This window comes from Lepisosteus platostomus, chromosome 9 (genome assembly GCF_059453375.1).
Source record: "Lepisosteus platostomus isolate fLepPlt1 chromosome 9, fLepPlt1.hap1, whole genome shotgun sequence".
Lineage (NCBI taxonomy): Eukaryota > Metazoa > Chordata > Actinopteri > Semionotiformes > Lepisosteidae > Lepisosteus > Lepisosteus platostomus.
The window spans coordinates 34,138,354-34,164,844 of NC_142619.1; the positions used below are offsets into that span (position 1 = coordinate 34,138,354).

General features: G+C 35.7%; 2 protein-coding genes across 2 annotated transcripts; one reads left to right on the forward strand and one right to left on the reverse strand.

Moving 5' to 3' along the window:
* The first annotated feature begins 3,172 nt into the window (after window positions 1-3,172).
* Window positions 3,173-13,756, forward strand: dbx2 (developing brain homeobox 2). Its single transcript, XM_088644787.1, has 4 exons — window positions 3,173-3,662; window positions 7,475-7,570; window positions 10,339-10,526; window positions 11,799-13,756. Exons 1-4 carry the CDS (start codon window positions 3,353-3,355, stop codon window positions 12,090-12,092), a joined length of 888 nt encoding a protein of 295 aa, XP_088500913.1. The 5' UTR covers window positions 3,173-3,352; the 3' UTR covers window positions 12,093-13,756.
* Window positions 13,757-15,485: 1,729 nt separating this feature from the next.
* prl2 (prolactin 2) lies at window positions 15,486-18,173 on the reverse strand. Its single transcript, XM_088646605.1, has 5 exons — window positions 18,070-18,173; window positions 17,781-17,953; window positions 17,124-17,231; window positions 16,807-16,986; window positions 15,486-15,976 (listed from the first exon to the last, which is right to left on the reverse strand). Exons 1-5 carry the CDS (start codon window positions 18,089-18,091, stop codon window positions 15,779-15,781), a joined length of 681 nt encoding a protein of 226 aa, XP_088502731.1. The 5' UTR covers window positions 18,092-18,173; the 3' UTR covers window positions 15,486-15,778.
* Window positions 18,174-26,491: the final 8,318 nt, after the last annotated feature.

The window sequence follows — 26,491 nt, forward strand, 5'->3', positions numbered from 1 at the left end:
ATAAACGTAAGCAATTATTATAATTTTGCAGATCATAGTTGAACTACTACTGCAGCTTATACAGAGCTGCCAATTTTACAATCAGTAGTCGCTGCCTTAGAAGATATGCTAACATGCCAACTAAAATTTTCTGTTTGTATTTTGCAACAAACATGTAAACCCAGAAAGAAGAATAGAGAAAACTCTTCAATACTCAGACAATTCATTAACAAAGAAGCAATGCCAACAACTTAAGACATAAATTAGCTATCAGATAACAGAGATGTTGCCTACAAGCTGGTTGCAGTGATGATGGTAATGTGCTTTCACAAGTCATCTAGTCCTTGTTGTACGGTATTTTTTTTTCTGCATGTAAAATCCCCCAAATTACAATCATCTGATTGTAAGTGTATTGCATTGACGAGATTATTTTCAACCACCTGATCAAGCAAACCCTGTGTAACAACCCAGGTGGGATAAAGGACATGTTGATAGGAAGAAACCCTTCAAAATATATATTTTTATGCATTGTTAATATATGAATATTGTAATATACCAAATCTTTCTTACAACTTAATTTGTCAATGAAAACTTGTATACGACTTTCAAAGATAATTATTTTCTATATATTTTTACACTTTCAAGATAGTTAAGCCTTCTAGTACCATGAGTTTGTAACATTGAGTTCCATGTCTTTCTTACTATTCACAAAGCTTATCCAATATCATTGTATTCTTGAAACAATTGTGTATTAATTGAAACTTCAATATCCCTTCATATTTTGAATTTCTTTGATATTAAAATAAATGTTTCATTAGAGAGAGCAAAGTATTGGAAAACCCTTGAGAAACCTAGCACACAATTTCACCCATAATTATTAATTATGCAATGCTAACCTCTTTGAGCATAATAATAAGACTGCAATGTAATTTTTTGCACATCTTCATCATTTCCTGAGTATGATGTGAAAAAATATTTGACAATCTGCTTTTGAAGAAAAGTGCACTTATGAGCCTTTCCATCTGCAAAGGTGTTGTTTGCACACATCAAAGGTACACTTATTTACTGGATTTAATCATGCAGCAAAAATTCATACTTCAGGGAAAAAGAGAGGAAGTGTGTTCTGGAACTTGTTTTGGCTGGGCCATCATGTTGAGGAGTCATTAGCATATTAAGAGTGTATGATCCACCTTCGTTCAAAACAACCACCTGATCAAGCAAACCCTGTGTAACAACCCAGGTGGGATAAAGGACATGTTGATAGGAAGAAACCCTTCAAAATATATATTTTTATGCATTGTTAATATATGAATATTGTAATATACCAAATGTCAGAAAGCACATGCAAAATACTGTATACAAGATATAATATATATGCATATATACAGATTCTGTTTTTGCATATCTTCTAATTTTTCCATCTACCATCTTGTTATGTAATTCATAAACAAAGGTAAAATCTCTTTTTGCCATAATTAGATAAAAAAAAAAGATTTGGCAAAATTAATGTGCATCCTACCCCTTTCTTTTTTTCTCCTTCAGGGAAGTTTGAAATAACTTCACAGTAGCTGTAATGCATGTTGACAGTATTTCCGACAGCAAACATGGGATGCACAATTGCTTAATAAGGTATTTAATACTGTCTGTCTTTGTTCCCTTAGGAAAAAATACGTCTGCTTGCGTATTTAGCTTAAAGCTTCTCTTTTAGGAGAACTTATGAAAACTCATAACAAAAATATTCATCACGTGATAAATGTTAAATTGTATTTTAAACAAGTAAGGATTCTAAGTATTTCCTAAGGAAAGCTGCAGTGGTTTGTCTCAAAATATAAAGCACAGAACTGACAGTAAAGGAATAGAAGGCAGCATTAAAAAAACAAATTGCAGTATTAAAACTGTACCACATACAGTACAATTCATCCAAAACAGAAGGACACACTTTTCCAGTTCATTGAGTGGCAAATTTCAGAAAATGAGACGCTCAAGAAACATTTTCATTTGCCCAGGCTGCTTGCAAGATACAGTATAACTATGGTAGATATTTAGAACGCATTGTTACGAAGAGAAATTGTTCTTCAGCCCTTTCTATGAATAAGGACAAATGCTTAGCTTATTTTGAATTTAAATGAAGAAAAATAATGTACGATTAATTTCTCAAAACACAAAACCTTTTAAACCACAGGTAGAGTCTGCACCCTTAACCTCACAAAAGGGAGAGCAGAAAGAGAAACCAGAATACATTCCTTTCAGAATAAAGAAAATAAATGTAAGAAAGGCTTGTTAATATCAAATGTATTTTGTGTATGAACTTTTCTGTCGCAGGTTGTCCCATGGACAGACTGTAATAACCACCAATTTGTCACTAGAGGTCGCTAAATAAGGCCTCAAAGACTAAAAACGTTCTACCTGGTTATTTTCTTACTGTTTTATTGAGTAAGAGAATGCACATTCTTACGGGGAAAATTAGGGGGTTTAATAATAATAATAATAATAATAATAATAATAATAATAATAATAATAATCTCGTGTTAGTAGTTAAGTGGAAACTAATATTTCTTTTGGAATTCTTTGTTTTTTTAAGGTTGTGAAAAGTATATTAATGACACTTCCTGAACCCTAAAACAGATGTCAGAAAACTGCTAGGTGCTTTGTTTGTGCAGATATCTGGCAACATGAAGTCATCTGAAACTATGTGTATAACAAACAAATCATACAAGGTTTTATATACACATGTCTGATGCACTTACCAAAACTCAATTGATTTTTGGATATTATTTTTTAATTATTTATTCAGCCATCGGAAGAAATGTTATTTTTTGTTGTACAAATATATATTTAGGTCAAATTGTTGTTTATAATTTGGTATGTAGTTTATAAGGTTAAGAGGTTAGATAATTTTAAGATATACTGACTGCTAAAAAATTTAACATACTTGTTTTAACATTCCAAAAAGTTATATCATAAAGAGAAAAATAACCTTTGAACAGTTTTAGTAAGGGAAGGAAAACTTCTGCATGAGAAGTCTGTTTGGTCCATAAGTTAAACTTTGGCCAGCAGTTCATTGTCTCTGATGTCTATCATTTTATAGTCAAGCTGACATAATGAATGAGTTGGACACACCTTCCGCCCATCAGAATAGCACTCTTCTTATCTGAATTGAGAATCACATTAGGACCTCAGAGCCAATCACAGGACACCCAGAAACTCTGAAACCCCAAAGGAAAAACATCTTTGTTTGCTTGGATTTTATCAAAACTTTGCTTCACTTGGAAGGATAACTGGTGGTCTTAAGCAACGGTTAAGGTTTCAGTTTCTCAGATCCAGAGGGAAGGAGGGAGACTTTGGGTTACTACCACCCTCTGAAGCAGTCGGCATGATCCCAAACCAGAATCTGATCTGGGAAATGGCAGGCTCTCCTGTCTTGCTTAATGCACCTAAAACATCAGGATTTGGAAACTCAGGAAAGAGTTTTCTTATTGACAATTTGCTGAGAGCAGGGGCTTCTCAGACAGTCCCCAGGGTGCCTGCAAGTCCAACACCAGTGAAACTGTGTCCAAATGTGGAACAAAGCAGCCCAACAGGAGGTCCATATAGTACAAGATGGGTTTCTCAACTTGTTAACCCCGAAGACAGGAGCTGCGTCCAGTCACTAAACAGAGATTGTATCCTGCAGCCTCAAACAGGTAAAAGTAAGCTTCTTTGTTGACTCCAGCAAATAATGGCAGTGTAAAAACTAAGGAGACTACTTATTTGCCCCAGCACTGAGGTAGTAAGCTGGGTTTTCCTGTATCCTGACATTTTAAGTCTAACAATACTGTGAGTTAAATGGCAGTTTTCTTCCCATGTGTCCAAAATCCTTTACTTTATAAGAAGTAATTTATGTTAGCTTGAAATTAAGTATATTGTATCCTAATTGTGCAATCCTAAGCGAATATATTGTATTTGAAATATTAAATTAGGTCATTTCAGTAAATAGTCTATTTACAATGATGCAGTAATGACAGGATATTTGAGGTAATTACAATGTTACAATGCTAACAAATGTTGTGGATATAGATTGTTTATATACACAGTACAGACTTACTAATTAAAAAATATTTGACATTTATTTTTGCTTAATTCCTTATTATATCAAAAATATTTACAAGTAAAGATGTACAATCTACAATGTACAGATCAGAAAGATGTACAAGTAAATCAAGTAGTGGAGATTTAGAGAATAATGTCTAAATAATCAACTGAATTTCGATTTTACATTTCTTAACAGCATATCAACAGCGGATTTTGTAAGCTTTTGTTTTAGAGTTGCAAATATTTACACATTTGATATATTTAGTTTAGTGGAGACTTTTGAAAATAAACTCTTAGTAAATTAATTCACCAGAAAGTGATTTTTACAAATACATACAGATTATACACACAATACATATAAAATATTTCATGTTGTAAGACTGCTCACCAACCTAAAGAATAATTTTATATGGGTTTCTGAACTCCACACTTAAAATGTTCAAACATTTGTTTGTGGTTAAATGATGATTAAATTTCACTAACTCAATTTAGAAGAGAAATTTCACAATTTCTACACTTTTTACATGTTGGTTATTGACAGGAAAGTCTTACATTTGGAAAATAACAAATACACAACAAACATTTCTAATTATTTTATTCATTTAATATGCCAACCAATAGTAGATGTTGTGTTGGGGAATTTAGATATAAATTAAATTTATATACTGTGCATCAATATGAAGAATCTTGTTATGTTGAGTATAAGTTATGTGCTTAGCTATTAAAGAATGGAATGAAAAAAATAAGTTCTGACCAGAAAAGAGCTTTGTTTAATCTATAACTTTAATGTTAAAATCCCTAGTGGAATTTGTGAGGAGCCAGAATCTCATTTTTAATGTTTTCGTTTTCTTTTGACTTGAATACTTAATTTAAAACAATACTTTTTAGCTTTACCTTTGCAGTTAAAACACCTATTATCACTTTAGTTAAGGTTCAAATATTTTATTTAGATTCTGTGCAAAGAAGACACCACCATCATAATTTTCCATTATACAGGTTTTACAAAGATTTAAATGTATAAGTCCATAGCATATTTTTTAACTATATCCAGATGCAAATAGAATATAGCCAATCAATCAATCAAATCTGATTTTGTCTGGCTACAAAACTCTTATCGTAGGGATAAAGGACTCATTCTGCAAGGTGCAGAGAGTTTGTATTAAATTAGCTACTGGAGGAATTACAGGGCTTCATGTTTGACTATTATAACATTTTAAACTGCAATTGAAAACTGTAAAACATTCTTGATGACAGAATTAGAGATGAGATACGTGTAACTTCCAATTTAGCTCTTGCCTTAATTTTTGTTCACAGTTATGTGGATGTTTTATGACACTTACTAGTCTGGCTACATGTTATGGAGATGTTCTCATTAAACTGATAAGAGATAGTGCCAGGGCCAGGTCACCTGAAAAGGCTTTCTAAAGGTGCTGTATTATTAGCACTGGAGACCTGTGAATGTGTGGAGAACTTTGGCACAATCGTTATAATGTTCTATAGAGATTTGCTAAAATGCTAGCCGAGTTCAATTAGTGAAAAAATAATAATTGTGCAAACAAATAACCAGGCAGCCGTTTGAAAGATTGGGTTTGCATTGGGCATTGGGTTTTAAGGGGAAATATGAAATTACTCACTGAGCAGTGGATTGACTGCTGAAAGAGGAAAGGTACAGGTTACAGGCAGAGTAGACAGAATTGCAGTGACGCTTACCTATTGTGTGATCAGCAGGCATAGCTCTTAGAGAACAAAGACAAGGCAACAAGTCCTTTACCTTGAATGTATACTTACATCTTTATTTATGATATAATCTTACAACCACCTGTGTCTTTTTAGCAACTCATTCTGTTAACTGTTAACTTCAAGGTGAACAATCAACAATTAGGAACCTGATGGATCACTGGGCTCCTATTAGCTGTAGGTCATCTGAACTAACATATTTTCACTAACACATCAGTGTTGATGTTTCTTTACCTCAGTTGACACCAAGGTAAGATTCCTGGAAGTCAAATACATTTTTTAAAAAGATAAATAAACCTGATTTTTTATATAATTAATCTAATTGTTTTTAAAAAAATGCTGAATTATTTAACATAATGAACAATTTCATATTTATGTTGAAGATTCATATACTTCAAAATGGATGAATTTAACTGCTTACAGTAAATGCTAAACGTAGTTCTTATTTGAAAGAACTGTCCTTTATGTCCTTTACAAATAGATTTAATATCTTAAATAACACTTATAAATAATATCTTTGTTAATTGGCACCAAATTTGAAAAATATTTAAAAATTACAAAGAGAAACAATTTAAGATGTTTACATATTAATTTTGGGCACTCTATAAAAGCACATATTTATTGACATACTGTAATGGTGTTTTGAAATACGGGTGTTTTAAAAGTGCACACTTTTGCTTTAAAATTGACAGATTTGCTGCACAAATGCTTGATTTCAGAATTTAGACAAAGTATAGTCTTACAATAATATTATATTAATATAATTTTTTTAATTGTTGGAAAGTTACTGAGGAATGTCTGAACGTGATATAATTAGTGTGATACTAAATATGAAGAGCAACAGCATTTAAACTTTATGTTAACGTTATTTACAAATGTTAACACAGAACGTGTTCAAATCGGATTAAAAATGTTTTTCTGAAATCTGTTAAGAAATGAGTTAAGAAAGGTTTGGAAGTACTAAGTATTAAAGATTCATCTTATGCTACATGTCATCACAATAACCCTACTTTTGTTATATTTCTGGGATATTTCTGTTTCTGAATATTTCAAACATCTTTCTTTTTCAAATCTTTTCTTTAATTTTATTTTCTATTCCCATCAACGTTTTCTAGAAACTAATAAATAGCTAACCAAAGAATCAAACTGCCAAATCAACAAACAAATGACCTTGCAAAGACTTTAGCTCCATTCAATCTATGATTTCTATGAGACTTTCAACAGAGATCTGTTTTTCATTTAATTTGATGTTTTTGCTCTGCCTTAACTATGACAAAAATTATTTCACAAAATGCTAATTATGATGGGACTCAACATCAAAAGGCATTTTCTTTCTTTTTCAGATAGAAAATTTCAGTCGTTAATATTTTTCTTTGGTGTTTTCATTTTTTGCAGAATGAAATCATCACAAATTGGAATTTCTCAACAAACATTGTGTGCTTCTAAATTGAGCTAAAAGTTAATTCATAGCATGTTATTTGCAATTTGTTGGAAATTTCCTCTATATTCAGAGAAACAATGCTACATGTATCCTGCAGTACTTGTTTTACATATCTGGTCTTCACAGCATAGGTTTTCTGAAAGAAAGTACTGTATGTGCAACATTTTGGAGACTCTTTGACCAAGACAAATACAGATAAACAAGACCTGCCTTCTTCTCTCCCACATTATCGGTTTCTTTTCACAGCTCTGGTGACAAGTTTCTTACCAAGAGGTCCGCAGTTTCTTCTGGCATGCTGTGGTGGGTCCTTCCCCCCCTCTACCTCCCCCACTGCTTTTTCAAGTAAGTTTTTATGCTTCATCAGCAATGCTTGAGTTCATCTGTAAACCAGAGCAGCAGGATTTAATGTGGTCTGAAAAACTAATTACAGATGCAATACCAAAGAGCTAATTCTCAAATAAAACCTCAGCAGTACTATTCATAAGATTCACAGCGATTTATCAAGTGGGGGGCTTCTATTACCAGGGAAGCCCCCCTATACTTTCTTGGAGAATGGTGCACAATTAACAATACTACAAAGCTGAAATGTTCATAATCATCTGTTATCTCTTTTCATGAGGTTTTTATGAACGGTGTGAGTGAACACAGCATGAAGTGTTAATGCCCATTAGAGAAGACAACACAGAGCTTTTCATTTAACAGTTCCCTTTAATTGTCTCTAGTAGTGATGCACAGCAATGACACTTGAAAGGAGATTCACTTTAACTTTGCAAAGTGTTCATAAAGGTATTGTAATTTTGTGTATGGGTAAGAATACAAAATCTGTATCTCAAAAATACATTTCAGTGCTATTTTGCAGCAAATTGTTGTCATGAAAGTTTCCTTCTTTAGCTGCCCAAGCCCATTTTATAACTGTAGATGAAGATAAGAACAGATTTAGCCTGAGAGTTTAGGGTCAGTATTGTACTGAAAACAAACCACTCTTCACTCTTCAACTGTCCTGAAGAGGATACAGCATGATAAGGAAGAATAGGATGATTCAATCAGGAAGACGAGTAAGAAATTTGAAAGCTGATGTGCTGATCTTGCCAGTTCCCTGAAACAAAACTATCGCATTAATGGATGTGCTTGACAGCAGAGTTAAAAAAATAGTAAACATATATATACAGTATGTTCTATCTTACACATAGCTCCAGGACATAATAAGCACCAAAAGTACAAAAATAGTAATAAACTACTTAAGTTACTGTAGGTGACAGAATGAACATGCAGTTCTGTTTGCTGACAGGGGAAGATATTTTGATGGCTTTATCATGGTAAAATTCCAGAGAAACATCCTCTGCGTGATATTCTGAGAAAGCAGAAAGCTTCAAATTAATCATACAGTAGTTTCTGTTGATATTTTTCTTTTCTTGTTTGTATTTCAGTAATCTTATCCAAGGGTCCCCAAACTTTTGAATGCCAGTGCAAGTACACAGTGTATTCCTTTTCTGTAAAACACTCAGCTCCTTTTTATTTGTTGGAAAGCTGGACGGCCCAGTTGACATTTTTTGGGATATGCTGAAGTTCCAAGGAAGGTTGCTAAGTCCAGTAATTCTTGACAAGTGAGGCAGCAAATGCTGGCAGTTTAATGAGTTGTGAGCTCCTAAACACCTTTTAGTGGGCTGACACTTTCCCACAGAGCACTTTACATGGCTGGGCCAAAGAACAAAGCACGACAGCACCATGACCAATCACCACTTTCACTTTACTCATCCACACGCGACCTTGCCACAATTTTTCACTGTGGCGATGAACTTTAAAGACCATTGCGTTCCGAAAAGGCTTGGGCAGGGATCAGTTGCCCTTTTGTATGGTCAGAAAGCAGTGCTCTGTGTGTCACTCTTTTCTCCTGTCCTTCACATGCCAGCCTGGTTCCTGAGCACCATTTAAATCCCTTGACTTGCAACATAAAGCAATGAATGAAAGTGACTTTTATGGACTTAATGTAGCTCATCTTCCCATACAACCCTGTCTACCTGAAAATAAAATGATTAAGTGGAAGAGCTGATTTTATTTGGAATCAGGCTGAATAAGGGAATGTTTAGTGAGCTATTTTAGTTGTTTATTAAGCAGGGCAGATACACTGGTATTTTGCAAGTGACCTATTAATCGTCCATTAAACTAGAATGCATTGAATTTAAATGGAAAAATAGGGACCGTGACTAACCTCCTTATGCGCTCCTTCGAGGTGGTCTGTGTGCCAGCCTAGCACAGATTTGTTGTACAGATTAAAAAGACATTCATCAATGGGGTTGGGAAATTGCTTTATTGACTTTTGTTGTGTGTGTGCACCTGTGAATGTAACAACATGGAATTGGTCAAGAAAGGCCCAATAGTTTTTTTATTCTTTATTGATCCAATAATATTTTTAATGCTTTGTAGCACAGAAGTAGACAGTAGTAATATAAAATCTTTGTAGAATATTTATGTAAAAGTGTACTTTATTTTCAAGGTATGATTTGGCATTTGTTCCAGATTGGCATTTGCACGCTGAAATACAGCATTTCAGACTTCATAAATCTCTCCTATTTCCCCTAAAGGATGAATTAGGCTATGAGGACACAAACAAGACTCTAGTCCTGTCGCCAGCAATGCATCAGTTTTTAAGTGGATAAAATTGTTCTCCATTTATTTACCCTGCTGTAGAGAACAATCCAAATTTAGAAAAACAAGCTGTTTCATAACCTTATCTATTGTTGAAGCTAAAAAGCTCTAAAAACAAGAGCTTTTGCATAGTATTGAAGCATATTTTCAATTTAGCCTTTTATTTACTTTGTATTTATTTTTTTAACAAATTGCCTTATTCATGGAGACAAAAAAACTAATGTGTGGACATGGATCATTCTGCCACCCTAAAACCATATATTTCCATTAATATATAAGGGTTAAAATAAATGTTTTATGTTCTAGTAATAATAAAATTCATTTTGGAAGATAACATAGAGGATTACGTCATGAGGAACATTACATGTTTTCAAATTTCTAAATTAAGCAGGTGTCTCATCGTGTTTATTGATGTTTTGATCTCAGTCATCCAGATGAATTAATTTTATTTTATTAATCCCTAGAAGGAGCAAGTAGTATGACACTGTGGTCACATGGAACAAATACGAAGTCACGCAGAGGTATCCTGAGGAGAGCAGTCTTCTCTGAGGAACAGAGGAAGGAGCTGGAGATGACATTTGAGAGACAGAAATATATCAGCAAGACAGACAGAAACAAACTGGCAAGTCAACTTGGATTAAAAGAATCTCAGGTAAATCTGAAAGTCATATCAACGTATCGTGATTTACATTCTGCCAGTCTGAATTTTCTGCACTGAGAGGATGGAACAGAGTTCACGTACTTATGTTAAGCTTCCTGACTGATCTCTCAATCTGTCAGTCTTTCAATTAGAGGCACAGTATCCAGTCCTAACCATTTTAATTTATGCAATAGAACTGCAATATAGTTAGGTTTCTAATACATTAATTAAAGTTACATAACCTAATGTAATTAACAGTTTCTTGTGAGTTATGATTTTGCAGATTTGATTAACACAGTAAATAGTGATGACTTACTAAAGGTAATTGTTGTTCCCCAGCTGTGGGAATAAATATTTTTCATCCATACAAAGTTTGGAAGCAGGATTCTCATACAGTGTTAAAATACTTTATGAATCCCTAACATACCTGTATGTACAGTATGTGCACTGCTGGAATGGCCTCTTTAAACTTTTTCCATTAAATTCTGGGTTCAAATAATTGATTTTTTTCCCTCCTGTGTAGAGAGGTGTTGTTTTTTAGAATACTACAGCAATTGCAGATTAAAATGTTTATGGTATTATTTTTTCATGCTTGTGGGAGGTACAGTAGCTATTGTTATATTTGGTAGTGGGTTTCTACAGAAACCTGCCTATACCATTTATTAGAACTTTACAATTGCATCTTTGACTCCTATATCAGCAAAGAACATGGATTGTGAATACTCTATTCCTGTATGCCCACTGGTGAGCAGCTTGACAGGGGAGCAACAGTGCCATACAGGAATGTTAGCAGCAAATGAAGAAGTCATGTATCTTTCACAGAGAACACCATGGTCTCACAGGAGGCCAGGAAATTCCAGGGGTCGTTGTTGGAAAAAAATAACAAACCGAAAGAATCAGGATTACAGTCAGTAAATGACCTAACCTGGACCCAAGCCAACAAGTTTGAACTATATGGCTCAACTTTTTCTTTGTACTAGACCTCAACTATTTTAGCCACATCATATCCAAATCATTAAATGTTTTTTTCTAGATTTTGTATATCTACACTTTTTTTGTTTACAAGCAGAGATGTACAATGCCAAAATGATAGATATTAAGATGATGGATTGGAGATGGACTGATTTGAGTAGAACAGTAATCTCAACATTGAATGTGCACCTCTTAAGTACAGACACTGTGTGTGAATACTGTGTGTGAATTCTAAGTATGTTAACATATTTAATTAATAGGCCATAACCTAGTAAAGCCCCTTTAATTTTGTCTGGTTTTATTTTGTTTCAGGTGAAGATCTGGTTCCAAAACCGGAGAATGAAGTGGAGAAACTCCAAAGAAAAAGAAACGTTTTGCCTAAAATCCACTGGAGAAGAGCAATCAGTAAGAAATGACCTCTTCAGAGAGGAACTGCAGGTGGAAACTGTATGCAGTAGGGTCAAGGAAATGGACAAAGTAAAAAAGAAAATGTCACATTCCAACAAAATCAGATCATCTGCATTTCAGTCTGTACCAATTTGTAAACACACAAACATTAACACACAGCTATTACATAAAGCCAATTTTATTCACAGTTCCACTTAATGAGGAAAACAAATCCTACTTTTTAAAAATGAAAAGGTCTTTCTCATATTCATTTACAAAGCACTTCATCAAATAAAAAAGCTTACAGTTACTAACCTAACTAACAATACCTAAGTTTGCTTCCACTTGCACATTTGTAGTACTTCAGCAGCTGACACCTAATAAAATATTTATACTGTGAATGGAATATTAATATAATATCTGATTAAAATATATTTTCAAAATTGTGTGCTAGTTCCATCTGAAGATTTCATTTTCCCAACTCTTTACTGACCTCTTCTGGGGAAGAGTGAAAGTTTATAGTTTGTATGGATTAAAAGTTTCAACTATGTAAAATGTTAAGGAAAATTTCCATTAATGGGGTGATGGAGGAAAATTACCTTTTTACATTAATACAAAAACTTTCCCAGAAAATGTTGGTGTTATACTTCCATTTGTATGTGAAATGTAAGTGGATTCTGATATTTTGGTACAGCTGCTGTGACTTGAAATACATTTTTTTAGATCTCCTCATTTCTAATGTGCTTTTGTCCAAAGGCCATAAAAGAGTCTTGGCACTTAGGCATTTCCATGCTAGTATTTAAGAACATATGAAAGGTTACAAATAAGAGGAGGCCATTCAGTCCATTGAGCTCATTTGCTTGTAGCTAATTGATATTGAATCTTACTCCAGGCATTTTTAAAGGATCCAAAGGTACCAGCTTAAGTAATGTTCCTTGGTAGCTTGATACAGAACATAAACCCCTTAAAGGAGGGCTTCCCGTTCTAGGTTTTAAACGTTCTTCCTCACAATTTCCATTTGAGTCCTGTGGTTTACGTTTCACTGTCAATTTTGTCCTTTGGGTTCACTTGGTTGGTGTCTTTGAGGATTTTAATTACTTAAACCATGTTCTTTTGTAGTTGTCTCTGTTCATTACTAAAAGGATTCGGCTATTTCAGTGTAGAAAAGTCCTTCAAGTTCAAGAATGTACCTGATTGTTGTTCTTTGGACAGATTTACAGAACAGTAACATCTTTCATTTAAAATTTAAGAATATTTTGGAAATGGTAAATTTACTTAATTTAAGAAACATAATTTAATCTTCCACATCATTATTTTATTGTAATAATAGGTTTTACGTAAAAGAACATGTAAAATACATTCTATACGTTTTAATTTACTCTAAACATTACTTAATACTGTATGTAAGGCTTTTATGAGAGAATGGCAGCCATTCAGTTGGCAAGGTTAGATCTGCTGGATGAGACAAATGGCCCCCTCTTGTTTTTTTATGTACCTATATTCTATGGCCTGTAATACAAATAAAAAATATGACAAATACTGATTTTGGAAAACTAGGATTTATACTTCTGAGATTATTATAGAATCACAGCTAATAAACATTATAAATTGGAGAGCAGACACCAGACATACGCATTGCAAATACTAAAAACAACTATCTGTTTCAGATTGTTGAATCTTACCTCACTCCACGTGGGATATTAATCCATCACACATTCAGTTTGATGATGTAAAAGTGTAGGAATATATCCAGTAATTGCCAGCCCCTTTTCAACTGTTTTGGTGTGCCCATGATCAGATGCCTCATTTGCTTTCTTTGTAATGTATGAACTAGTGTCTGTAACCATATGGAAATACAGTAATAAAGAAACATCTGAAATGTATACTTTATATGTTTATTTCCATTTAAACACAATTTTGAACAATTTTGAAAGACATCTAAATCCATTTGAACATATTTATAAATATTTAGATATTGTTAATTATAGACACATTTGGAATATACAACATTTTAGATTGCACAGTTTAAATGAGAACGATGCTGTGAAAATAAGAACATTTGAATAATTTAAGAATATGACAAAATGTCAACAGGTAACAGGCTAAGGTGTAGGAAAGTTGAATTTAGTGAATTGGTCTCCAAAAGGTAATAAAAAAGTCATCTAAAAATCCCTCTTACATCCATAGCATTATCACAATGTCATGCAGTGTTGGAATAGGTTCATTTTTCTACAAGATATGAAGCATGAATGAAGAAGCTAAAACAATATGCTTGTTACAGGTCAATAAAAGTCAAGCATTTTGGTAATATATAGTAGCAGCCCATAATGAATGTTGGCTATGTTCCAATAACCTAGGGGACATGGGACTTTGGAAAACCATTCTTATAGTGTTTTGGTGTGATTTGCCTAATTAATCACAGAGTTGAATTTACGTGCAAAGCAAAGCTTTTCATTAATGACCCAAAAAGTTGAATGTATTTATAGTATTTTTCAAATATTGTAGCATTGTGACCATTTTGTACAAAGTGATTTTTTTTCCATAATGGTAGCTATGTGCATTGTGTGTCCTCAATGTCAACTTAATTAATGAATATCAATATTTAAATTCTAATTTCTTGTACTGTATGTGCTGTCAGGTTATTGTTTTCTTATATTTCTAACATTGCAACATTTTCTACAATTAGGGTATTGATCACTTACTCAGGAGAACAGAGGGAAAATGATAAGAAACCATTAATGTGACCATTATAGCTGGCCTGAATAATATTAGCTCATTGACACAGTTCAAGTTTGAGTTTGTGCAAAGCTTTTCATTGAGTCAAAAGATGTTTGCATTTATATTTATAGTATTTTCTTCAAATACTACAGCATTGTGACCAATACACTCAATTATACACAAAAGGATGTTTTTTCATCTTTGTTCTATTTTTTTTTCCAGAATGATAGTTATATGTGCAGTTTGTGTCCTCAATATCAGCCTAATGAATGAATAGCAATATTTAAATTATCCTCTTTTGAATATGCTGTCAGAGACAAGATAACCAATGATAACTTACAATATCTAGTTAGATTGGATTAGATTGGAATTTTTCTATTGTCTTCTTAATAGACAGGCTATTTGGCTATTAGGTTATTTGAAAGATATGGAAAAGTATTTGTCCAGGCTAAAGGATTCTGAGCAATTCAAGCTAATCTAATTTACATCATTTTGTTATGGTAGTTAGAGAAGTGGTTGAAATGCCTGGATCTTACATATTTTAATTTCCATCCATCCATTTTATAACCATGTTACCCAATATAGGGTCACAGAGGAGACTGTCATCAGAGTTTATCATGCCAAGCAACACGTGCAAGGCAGAATACACCCTGGACACGAGGCTAGTCCATCACCGCAAATCTTTCAATAGTGAAACCAAAGTTCTTAATTCTGCACTTGAATGAAGTGAAATTTGCTCTGTAATTCATTATTTGGCACTAAATACTCATTTACAATATACTGTATCTCCTCTCCACCTCTTTCTGTACCCACCTCATTCCAGAACACAGGCTTCACATTTCTTCAATTGAAATAAATACTGTACAAACAGCAGTAGAACTATATAGAATTTTATTTACTAAAGCCTTTTGTTTATGTTTTACCTCAACAAGCTCTATTCAATAATGCAATAATGCATGACCTTCAGGTCACACCTAAAATAAAGTGTTACCAAAATAATGAAAAAATGTCCTACAGCTGAAAATGAGGAATGTAACCACAGACGGAAATTCAGTGAAGATGCAGACAATATTCCCATATTACTAAAGAAGATGCCACGGAAGTCTCTTTACCCAATTCAAACATGACCTTAACCGCCAGCGGTGAATCAGGTATCAGCTTTATTTAATCACCGGAACATAATTAACTTAACATCCATGTTCAGGAACAATCCTACACTTAAGAATTTTCAAGTAGTTCTGGACTTTATTGGAGTCCCTCCTGAAACAGTGGAGTATTTCATAATCGCTCATTGGCCTTGCATCATTGCTGGCAGAGGAAGGTAAGAGCGCATCAGCAGAGGACAGCCCACTTATTGAGTTGCTGATTATTCCAAGTAGCTGCAGCTGCAAGGACAAAAAAAATGCATTATAAGCTTGGAGAAATTACAACATTTTTATTCCAAAAGAATAGTCTCCACCATAGAAGCATATTATCTGAACTCTAGGTGGATTCTTTAACTATTAACAAGTTAAAACAAGATCCAATAATGTAGTTGAGGTAGTCCAAAAGTTTGTAAAAGGTCAAAGAAAAGCTTTGCATATCTAAAAACTAACAATTCTTTCTTGTACTCAATTATGTTATAATTGAGAAATGACTCATATCAAGTCTGGATTTTTTTATCTATTCTCTATTTTTAGAATATTAAAATTACATAATCATACAAGCTAAGATATAGGCTATATTTAGCAGACCACACGGCCTTTGAATTTGACAGAAAAACTATTGAGTATGAAGCTTTTGCAGGTTAATTTATCATTTTATATTTAATTGTCAGATTATCAGATGCCTTATAGATTTTTTTTTACTTTTTATATTTTTGCTTCACTATTGGAATGCCTTTAGAATATAATAGTGAAAATGTTCTTGTTTGGCCAAATCAAGATCCAGCCAAGAATCTATGGAAAAACTTGAAAATTGCTGTCCAAGTGATCTCCAATCAATATTAGGAGAGCTTAAGTAAATCTGCCAAGAAAAATGGATAAAAAGTGTACCAAACCAATCTGCAAAGTTGGTAGAGATATAGCAGCTATACATGTACAGTACTTTCTTCCAGAAACATTTCCACTGAATATTGAGCTCACAGTACTGAAGTATAATGCAGTTAAAACCATTATTTGTTCTCTTCAGTTTTTACTAAAACTAAACAAAAGACAGTAATTTGCAAGTATCTTACCTTTTCTGCCACCTTCTCCACCCCATTCTTTAATTCATGCAACATGTCGCTCATTTCCAAAGCCTTATTGCTACTAAAGTTTGTGAAATCCTCATTGCGAGCTACGCTCTGATGAAACTGTGACAGAGGATCTATCCAGGCAACCAGGAGCTTCAGGATCACCTGAGTCAATTCTTCCCTCTGGTAAATAACACATGTGAGTGAGGAAGCTGTGCAAACATTTACAGTAGTGCTTGACTTGGGGAAGAAATAAACATCTGAAATTCAGAACAATAAATCAATTCAGAGAAGGGGATTAGAAGAGAGGATGAACTTACTGCCAGCCTCTGTGCATTCTCTTTGCCATTAGGAGTTAAAATCATAGATGTGTGGCACTTGCGATTTTCTCTGCCAACTTGGTTTCTGCTTGGGAGAAAGTATTTCTCCTTTACCATGAGCATTGTAAGAAAGGAAAGAAGAGAGAAGAGAAGAAGAGCAAATATATTGTAAATGTGTGAAGAGAAAAAAAGCTACACAGCAGTTCATCCAAAACATGATACAGCAGAACAAGACAAAAGGATGCACTATTAAGGGCAAATAAAAAGGAAGCAATTGTAATTTAAGGACAAGTATCATGTTTGTGATCTTAATATTTCACTTTCACTGGATTTGCTTAACTAGTTGTGTTAAATGACATTTGGACATTTGGGAATTCCTAAATTGCTCAGGTGAAAAACAAAACTGTGAGTGGTAAAGACAAATAATGCATTCCCTGATAGCATTATGTTGAGAGGAAATTAAAATACAATATCAAATAAGACATTCTGTAAATCTAGATAAGTTATTTCATTTCTGTCCAGTGCATTGATAGCAAATTTCAAAGTGTAGTACAGTAAAATGTCTACAATCCAAAAATTACTATAACTGCAAAAAGCTCAACAAGAACAACATGTCAAACACCTAATTAATAAATATATCAACTGCACGGAACTCACAAATTCTGAATGGAGATCACTGGAAAGACTGTGCATTCTGCTTGAATGCTGGATGACTCTATCGAAAAGGTCCGACACAGAAAGATAGTGGCATCCTGTATGTCCATGGACACAAATAGGTGCAGAGGATACTTTTAACTGTAGTTCCAAGCACATCAGAACCAAAAATAATACTGTAAAAGAGAAGAAAAAATAGTTAAATTCCTTTGCATGTATGCATAAATACTGTACATATATAATACATTTTATTTAATTTAGCTCAAATAACTAAAAGTGTTCTTAAAAGTACCTTGTCTCATTTTCCTGGACATTCTTGAGATCTTGTTGGTAGATGTTGCTGTCTGTTGGGCTGCTATTTAGCTATTTATATGCTGAAAGTTCTGAGCAATGAAAGCCTTTTAGACATCTGTGATGAATACATCCATTAAATTGGAAAGCAAGAAAAAAAGGCAGGCAAAGTATGCGTGCTTCTATTCGTCATATTATTTCCCCTCGAATCTGATCATGATTTGCGTCAAATTTTCACAGCCCAAGGCAGCCTTCAACAAATCAGGCGTAATCAGATAGAATCAGCAGAAATAGTGGACCTGAAACTCAAGGATGCTGACAAACCCGCTGTTGGGTGTCCTGTCTATAGTTGAGGAAACTGTTTTCACTTCTTTATATATTCTAATCTATCTACCTTCTTATTTCAGTGCTGTGAATGAAGTGACAGCAAAAAGAAAACAATATTTAGTGAAATTTAAAATGAATTCAAAATGGTTTAGTGGGCACATTTTCCCCAGGTTTATAAAGTATACCAAATGTTATTCAAATACATTAAATACAAACATATTAAAATCAAAAGTTTAACTAGAATGGCAAAACCACTTTAAATTAACTCAAGAATTGAATTTAATGCATTTCCTGTCACGATTGTAAGTCCCTCCCCTCAAGGACGCTCCAGCTCTACCTTGTTCGTCTTGATTTTTTGCACCTGCCTCCTGTTTCAGCCCTTCCCTACAAAAGCCAGACGCTCCCACCATTCCTGGCTCTGCATTGGAAGACAGACGCCCGGAGGCCCGTTTACCACCAAGTCGCCCTACGCCCACAGCTCGAGGGCATAGGCTTCCTATCAGTGTCCTGACCCAGCTGGGTCCGGGGCTTGGAGCGCCTGGGCCCGTTACTCCTTTTTTTATCTCCCCGACCCTTCGCCGGATTGCGCTCTGGTTTTTAACTTTTGTCGTCTCCGTCTTGGATTGTATTGCCCGGCTCTGGACTTCTGCATATTCTGGATTTCCCTTCAGACTCTCTCTGGACTTGTTTGCCTTGGCCAGGCCCCCCCCATGCACCAGTACACCGCTGACACGCCCCCCTGTTCGTCTACCAGCCCCGACCCAAGTCTTCTTTGCCCGTGTTCGTTGCATTCCCTTCCGAATTTTATAATCTGCATAGGGTCCTGAAAAACGCTTCGTGACATTTCCTCTGCCACTGCATCTTGAGGGGAGATTGTAATATTCACAGAGGAAGATAATTAACATTTTACAAGCTAGAAGTATGGAACTTGTCATGTATTTATGTGTGAATTTGCTTTAACAGGTGATAGCTGCTGGCTTTCTAGTCAGAGGAGGCACATACACAATTATAATTGAAATAACACACAGATTCTCAAATTTTATTTGTTCCAGATACCCTTCCTGGCCTCTGTACAGCTTATGTTTTCTATATAACTTTTTTTTCTTTCTTTGATATGACCAGAAGCCATATCACCCTGAAACTTACAACTGACAACCCACTGAAGCTAAGCAGGTGTGAGTCTGGTCAGTACCTACAGTAGAAGCGAGACTCATGGGAAAAGGTTGCTGCTGGAAGAGGTGTTAGTGGGCCAGTAGGGGGCGCTCAATCTGTGGTCTGTGTGGGTCCTAATGCTCCATTATAGTGAAGGGGACACTATACTGAAAAAAGGCGCTGTCCTTTGATGAGATATAAACCAAGGTCCTGACTCTCTGTGATCATTAAAAATCCCAGGGCGTTCCTCAAAAAGAGTATGGGTGTAGCTAAATTTAAATTTAAATTTCAAATAAAGGTGTGTTCACACCTGAAGAAGGCTCCACGGCCGAAACGTTGTGTTTTCTTTCTTCTTTTTTTCAGCATGGAATAAACCTATTACTTGTTCCTTTGCTATATACTAAAAGTGTAAGCAATTATTATTTCTTTAGCTGTGATACGCATCTTGTATTTTGTTTGTTTTTTTAATATTGTAGAAGTATTCTAAAAGGACCGACTTGAAAATAAAATGCTGCATTTCAAGGGGTTTTATCCTGTTAAACTTAAAAAAACTCATATTATCCACAGCTTAAAACAATTAATTTATAAGCTGGTATTAGATACAGAAAGTCATAAAATAACATTTTAAAGCTCCTTCAATACTGTAGTATGAAAACGTGAAAATCAGATGTTTTGTTAATCTACTCTTCAGAATCTGGGATTGCAGTCACGTTTAACTTAATTCCTGTTTGGATTAAACCAAATATGTTTGTATTTACATTTTTATTACATTTTATTGTTATAGTAAACATTTTTGTTAGCACGTTTTGGTTTTCTCTGTAAAGTACAGAGAACACTGAGTACGAGTTCCTGTTGAACTTGATGTGCTGTAACATCAGTCAGGGGATTTAATATTGCCATGTTCTTTTTAATATTTTTGTTATGATTTGCTACTCCAAGCTATCTGTCCTCACCTATTACTTATCCAATTCATAGCATGGTAGTTTGAGTTGCAGTGATTTTTTTTTATTGCCTGGTCCAGGTTTTTAAAATCAGTGGAGACATACAGTACTATTATCATACGAGTATGTTACAACGGTTGCAGAGAAGCAGTGGTCTAACTTTTATAAAGTGCAAGCAAAAACAGTGCAATGGCAAGCAAGTATTGGCTATGGAGCTGCCCCTTCGCCAAAGGGGTGTGGACAAATGGACAAAATGGACAACATTATACAACTCCTGAGAGTGGGAGCGGTGCTCAGTTACCAGTGCATCCTGCTAGGGCTGGCACCAGCCATATTGGACAAGGGGACACAGTTCCTACTGTGGCTATTGTTGTCCCAAAGTAAAACAAGGACTGTGGAGTGCGAGGAACACTCTCATCCAGCACAACACATAGCGGGGAGTGAGGGATCTGGAGGAGAGGATACTTGTGGATCTCAGAAGGAGGATGAAGTGTGACGTTGCCAAATGGGGCTTCTCCATGTTGAGGGAGTGTTGGAAAGGACTGTCGGCCCTGTACAGGGACTGATGAACAAAAGCAAGTGGTAGGGCTTGGAGGGACTCTTTAATTGTGCAAATCCGGCCCCATCATCCACTTGGATAGATTGATAATGGACAATCACCCCCATTCGGAAAGTTTTATTACATATGAAGTTCATACCTGGTTAGAACGTTTACTAATTTTGTGGGAATGTTTTATCGTGATATGTTGTTTTTGGAAATAAAGTCAACTTGGAAAAAATAGGGAGAAATTAGCAAGGGGAGCAAAGGCAAGGATCACACTTAGCAGTAAGATCTGTATCTTCATTTTTGTATTTTTATATATTGTTAGATTTTAATATATATGCTTTTAATTAATCAAAATGAAAGTAATGCCACACAGATCCAGGAATAGAAATGTTAACTCTTGGCAGGCCCTTTTCAGAAGTTTGAGGACCCTAATATAATTCCAAGAATAGCTGCTAAATGTCTTACACATCATAGGTGCAATATAAATTACATGATATCGTAACAATTTGGTGACTTGAATATGGGGGAAAGGGCTATAACCTCTAGTGAAAACTGGTGCCTTTATTGGGTCTACAACTCATACGGCATGCATGAGTTTCCTTTTTTTGTGCATGATTGCAATTGCTTTGGGCAGGATACCTGCACTGGTGAGGATATGAGACAAAAATCCCAAGATAAAGATAAGTGGGGAATTTGACAAGGTGGACTCCAAGGGTGAGGTGCCTGAAGCGGTCTTACTGTAAATAGCTGAGAGGAGTTGGAGTCCTGCGGTTGTTGTTTTTTTCTGTTTATTTGGTCTTGTGACTGTGGCCAACAACAGGTTATTACCTGTTATTACAGTCTGTGAACTGACTGTTCTAATAGTGTTATTCTGTCTCTGTCCATTGGGAGGCGAACAGCCCCCCAATTCACCCAATTACCATTTACCTTCTCCATATACAGTACATCAGATACATCAAACTCTACATATTAATAAATGAAGTGTACTATAGCCCTCACCCAATAACATCTTTGCCACCTCATGACAAACCTCCTTCCGATAGATTCACTTCCTGCCCTCCCTTCTCTCTTTCTTTATGCAGTCCACACTTGCTCTACTTCCTTCTTTCTTCCCTTTCTGCTTGATTTTTCACAAGGCATCCAAAGCACCATACCTTCAGCCCTAGACTGCTTCTGATGTTCTCTTTTCCACTTTTTCCCTTCCTGCTGCCCACACAGAAACGCTCCCAACCACTGATGCTCACAATTCCCCCATTGAGTGCCGAACACAGCCGTCGCCAATCCAAGCGCCCTCTCCTCAGCTATGGACCAGACGGAGCAGTGATTTTCTGCAGTCCAGTGTGGAATTCATCAAACCCTAGGTCAGTGGTTCTTGGAAGGCTTCATTCCCTATATTTCAACCAACCTGATCAACCAAAGGTGCATGCATTTTAAGCTTTTGTCTTGAAGAACCCTGTATCAGTGTTATGGGGTTCTGTCAGGTTGCTATTTGCTCTGTCAAGAGAGTTATTTTCAACATGTCAGCCCAAGAAATGGTTTTGCCTTGTCACGCCTCTGCTTAGAGTTCAGTTATTTTGATGCTAAATATTTAAAAATGAAACAAAGGAATAATTGAGAAGGGTTGTAAGGTGTTCCATGTAATAAGAAAGGTTTCTGTAAAAAACTATGGTACTGAATGACAGTCATTAAACATCTCTTTTTGGATAGGGTAAATTATCTAAATGACTTCACAAATTCCACTAGAATGGGAGTCCATACAGCATGTCTAATACACACAGTAAGTGGCTGAGCAATTGTACTGTATGTATTTAAGAAATCTCTAAAGCTTTAAAAAAAGGCACCAGTTAACAAATAGCACTTTGGGAACCAAAGGTTGATTAATTTCATACATTATGAAGAAATAGACCGGATATTGCATTCTTAACTAGTGTTGCTCTCAGGATCAAGTAAGTGAAGCCAAATGTGCAGTGGATTTTGCATCATCTTTCCAGGTGTAGCGGAGCCAGTAGCTAGTTGGTTGGTTTGGCATGGTGACCTTATAGCCCTCCCTGCACGTAGCAGGGACCTCAGCATCCTGAGGGAGGTCTCCTTTAGCTCATGCCGCTGGTTCCCTGTTGTGTTATGCCGGAGACCCAGGTTCGCGCCCCAGGTGTTGCGGGACGAACCAGGGGGTGGAGCGGTGAGGGCAGGAGTCCGTGCAGAACTGTGATGGTCAAATTGGTGCTGTGACCCGGATGGGAGTGTCCTTCGCCGAGGTGAAGTCAGCAGGGGAGGAGAAGCAGAGTTAGTTTGGGCACGGTAACGTCATCGCTCTCTCTGCACATAGCAGGGACCTTTAGCCGCCTGGGCTGAGGTAGGTCTCCCCTTGAGCTCATTCGATCATTCGGCTGGTTCCCTGTTGCATTACGCCAGAGACCTGGGTTCGCGCCCAGGTGTTGTGGGATGAACCCCCCCCCTGCGAAACCACGACAGTCACACATGCAGCTAACCATTTGTTGAGACCCTTGTATCTTGCTGCTTGTGAAGTACAGTTCAGAACATATACAGAACTATTCTATACTAGTATTACATTTTCTTCTATAGAGACACAGGGAACCATCAGTCACAAAACTGCAGGTTAGATCCTACAGGACTCTGGATCCTTCTTGCAATCTGATGAATAACTTCCACCCCCATTCTGAGGCAACACAACAAATGCCCCATGAGTCATTGGTCTACAAACACCAAATCTGAAGAATTCTGATGAACAAAGAGCCGTTAGGTAGGAGAGAGAAACAGGGCAACTGAGTCATGAAGTGCAAGATATAGTCTCCAAAGTGAAACTGTTTAAATCTCAGAGGGACTAGCTGAAATCATTCAAAACCATCCACTGATTCCGTCAGCTTGACTGATACAGTATTTCCATGCGCATTGTACCACCTTGAGACGTATTCTTAACCTATTTTTTATTCACTCCATTTGATAATAAACAAGAAAGTCATGGAAAAAAGCTAAACAGCATTTAAAACATTTAGAACAAATGTTAATTTTTTTTTTAATCTAATATTTAGGCATTATTAGGGTTATTAAAACTGTGGCCCAATAAGGTGAATCAGCATAAGAAACAAAACATTTCTATCACAAGATAACATTTGTTAATTGATTGTCTTTATAGTGATCACATTATTAGTATCACAAATTTTAAGATCTCAGTCACACCAAAGGATAAAGTAATTCTAAACCTGTTGAACATTTTAATGTATAAATTGTCTTGGAGTGATCACATGTGCCTTGTGAGTGGAGGGCTAAGTTTTTAGTGAAGCCTGAAATATGGTATAGTATCTGATGTAAATGCAGAACAACAATAGTTACAGAGGGCGTAAAGCAGATGTTATTTGAAGCTCAACATTGCAAAGACTTATTATGTAACCAGGTACAGTAAATACAGGTTAAAAGACATAATGCCTTATGTACTTGTTGGAAGAAATTTGTAATTCAAACATGTGAGCATGATGACCACATTATTGAACTGGGTTACTGAAAATATGAAATGAAAAGAATGACCACATAATGAGTTAGTGTATTGCCTGAGACAACTTTAGATGAATGACACATGGAGTTCATTAATTTTATTAAGTCTTTTATGCATCATGTGCCATTTACCATTGGAATCTATTTTGTGAGATAAACTAAAATTTCTGTTCTGTGACTATTAAATCAGAAACATGGTAAATTGCGTTTTAAGTTGTTTTCTTAACTTATTAAGCCCTTTTGTTGGTCCTTTAAAGTTCCCAATAACTGAAATTACTAGAAGTGTATGGAATTATTTGCCTGGGTTTTAAATTTCTGTTCATAGAACTTTCTTGTATCATTGTCTTACAACTTTATAATATTTTGCAGCTAATGATAATTGAATATAACAGAAACCTTAATGTTATCATTGCACATAGAACTTTTTAGGATATCATCAAAAAGGTGATGTCACGGTTTGCATGATGCCTAAATTCAGGAGCTACTTTTGCATTGTTCACAGCTACAGTATGTCGCATATCAATTATAGAGGGTGCTAGGACCCCTTTTCTCCTACCACAGGTTCTTATCACCTCTCAGATCCACAAGTGCATCCATAGACCAGACAAGAGAGTTGCCATATATAATAGTCCAGGTGGGTAGCTGTGTCAGCATGCGTGGGCTGCAAAGGAACAAGTAATAGGTTTATTCCATGCTGAAAAGAAAAGAAAGAAAACACAACGTTTTGGCCGTGTGCTTTCTCCTCTTTTCAACATAGAATAAACCTATTACTTGTTATATATAACATATCATTTATCTACAGTAATCAGTTTTTACTTAATATATAGGTATCCCCATAATACAGTATTCCTATAAATACTCACCCAATACAAAAAAACACATGACATGACTTATTCATAGAGCAGTCCAATCCTAAATCCAAGTTACCAGTACCAAATGTCTCACAAGAACAGTCTGGGATTGCCGTTCTCTGGAACCAGCCCCAGTTGGTAACCTGGCAAGCCTCCTTATCCCACAGTGAAAAAACTTTGAAATTCCAGGCATCCTCCTTATTCCTCCTTATCCTGAAGGATGTATCCCTGGTGTTCCCTCCTCTACCCTGTTTGTCTTTGAGTCCAACATTGGTTAAAGGGTGTGGAAAAAAAGATGATGGTGTCCTCATATGCTCTCCTATGCTTCCTTCTTCTGAAAGTCTTCACTGCTGACTGGGGATTTTTGAAGCCCTCCTAGCAAGAGTTCATGACTTGTTCCCCAGTGGTGGTGTGGAAGTATCCTTGAAATGGGTCTGGGCAGAGCTAATCGCTCAGAACGTGCAAGAAGGAAATAGCAACAATGTCATGAGATGGTCCATAGTTCATTTGCACCCTGTTCATTGGGCATCCCTCTCTACCACAGGCTGAGTCAAACCTATTTGCCAGCCCACATGTCATTTCTGCATTGTTTTTAATTGCCTGACGCCTGGGCTATGAACACTTTCGATCATGGGTAGGAAACTCAGAGAACATGGCACAAAACTACATCAACACTAGGGAGAAACTGGCCTATTATTGCAACTTTACATTAATACAGCCCTTGACACCTGGTGGGTTTACACCCATTCATTTCACTCTGTGACACCTACTGCTAGTGCCTGCTACCAAGCTCTCAGATAGCCATATAAATTTACAGGTAAAATAATACAGCTGCATATTCATCAAGGACTTAATATTCTGTTGAGGTCTTCCATACTTCCAAAATATTTATCTTCTGTGCAAAAAGATACACATATTCTTTTTAACTTGCTATTATTGTGCACATATCTACTGTAACTTGTACTACCAAGCCTTTTCTTTCTCAACAACTGAGAATATAAGGCAATTTTCACACTTTTTACAGGCAGAGTGTTGTGTGGCAATGGAATATGATGCACAACTATGTAGCTAAAGCCAATAAACTGGCTTATTAAA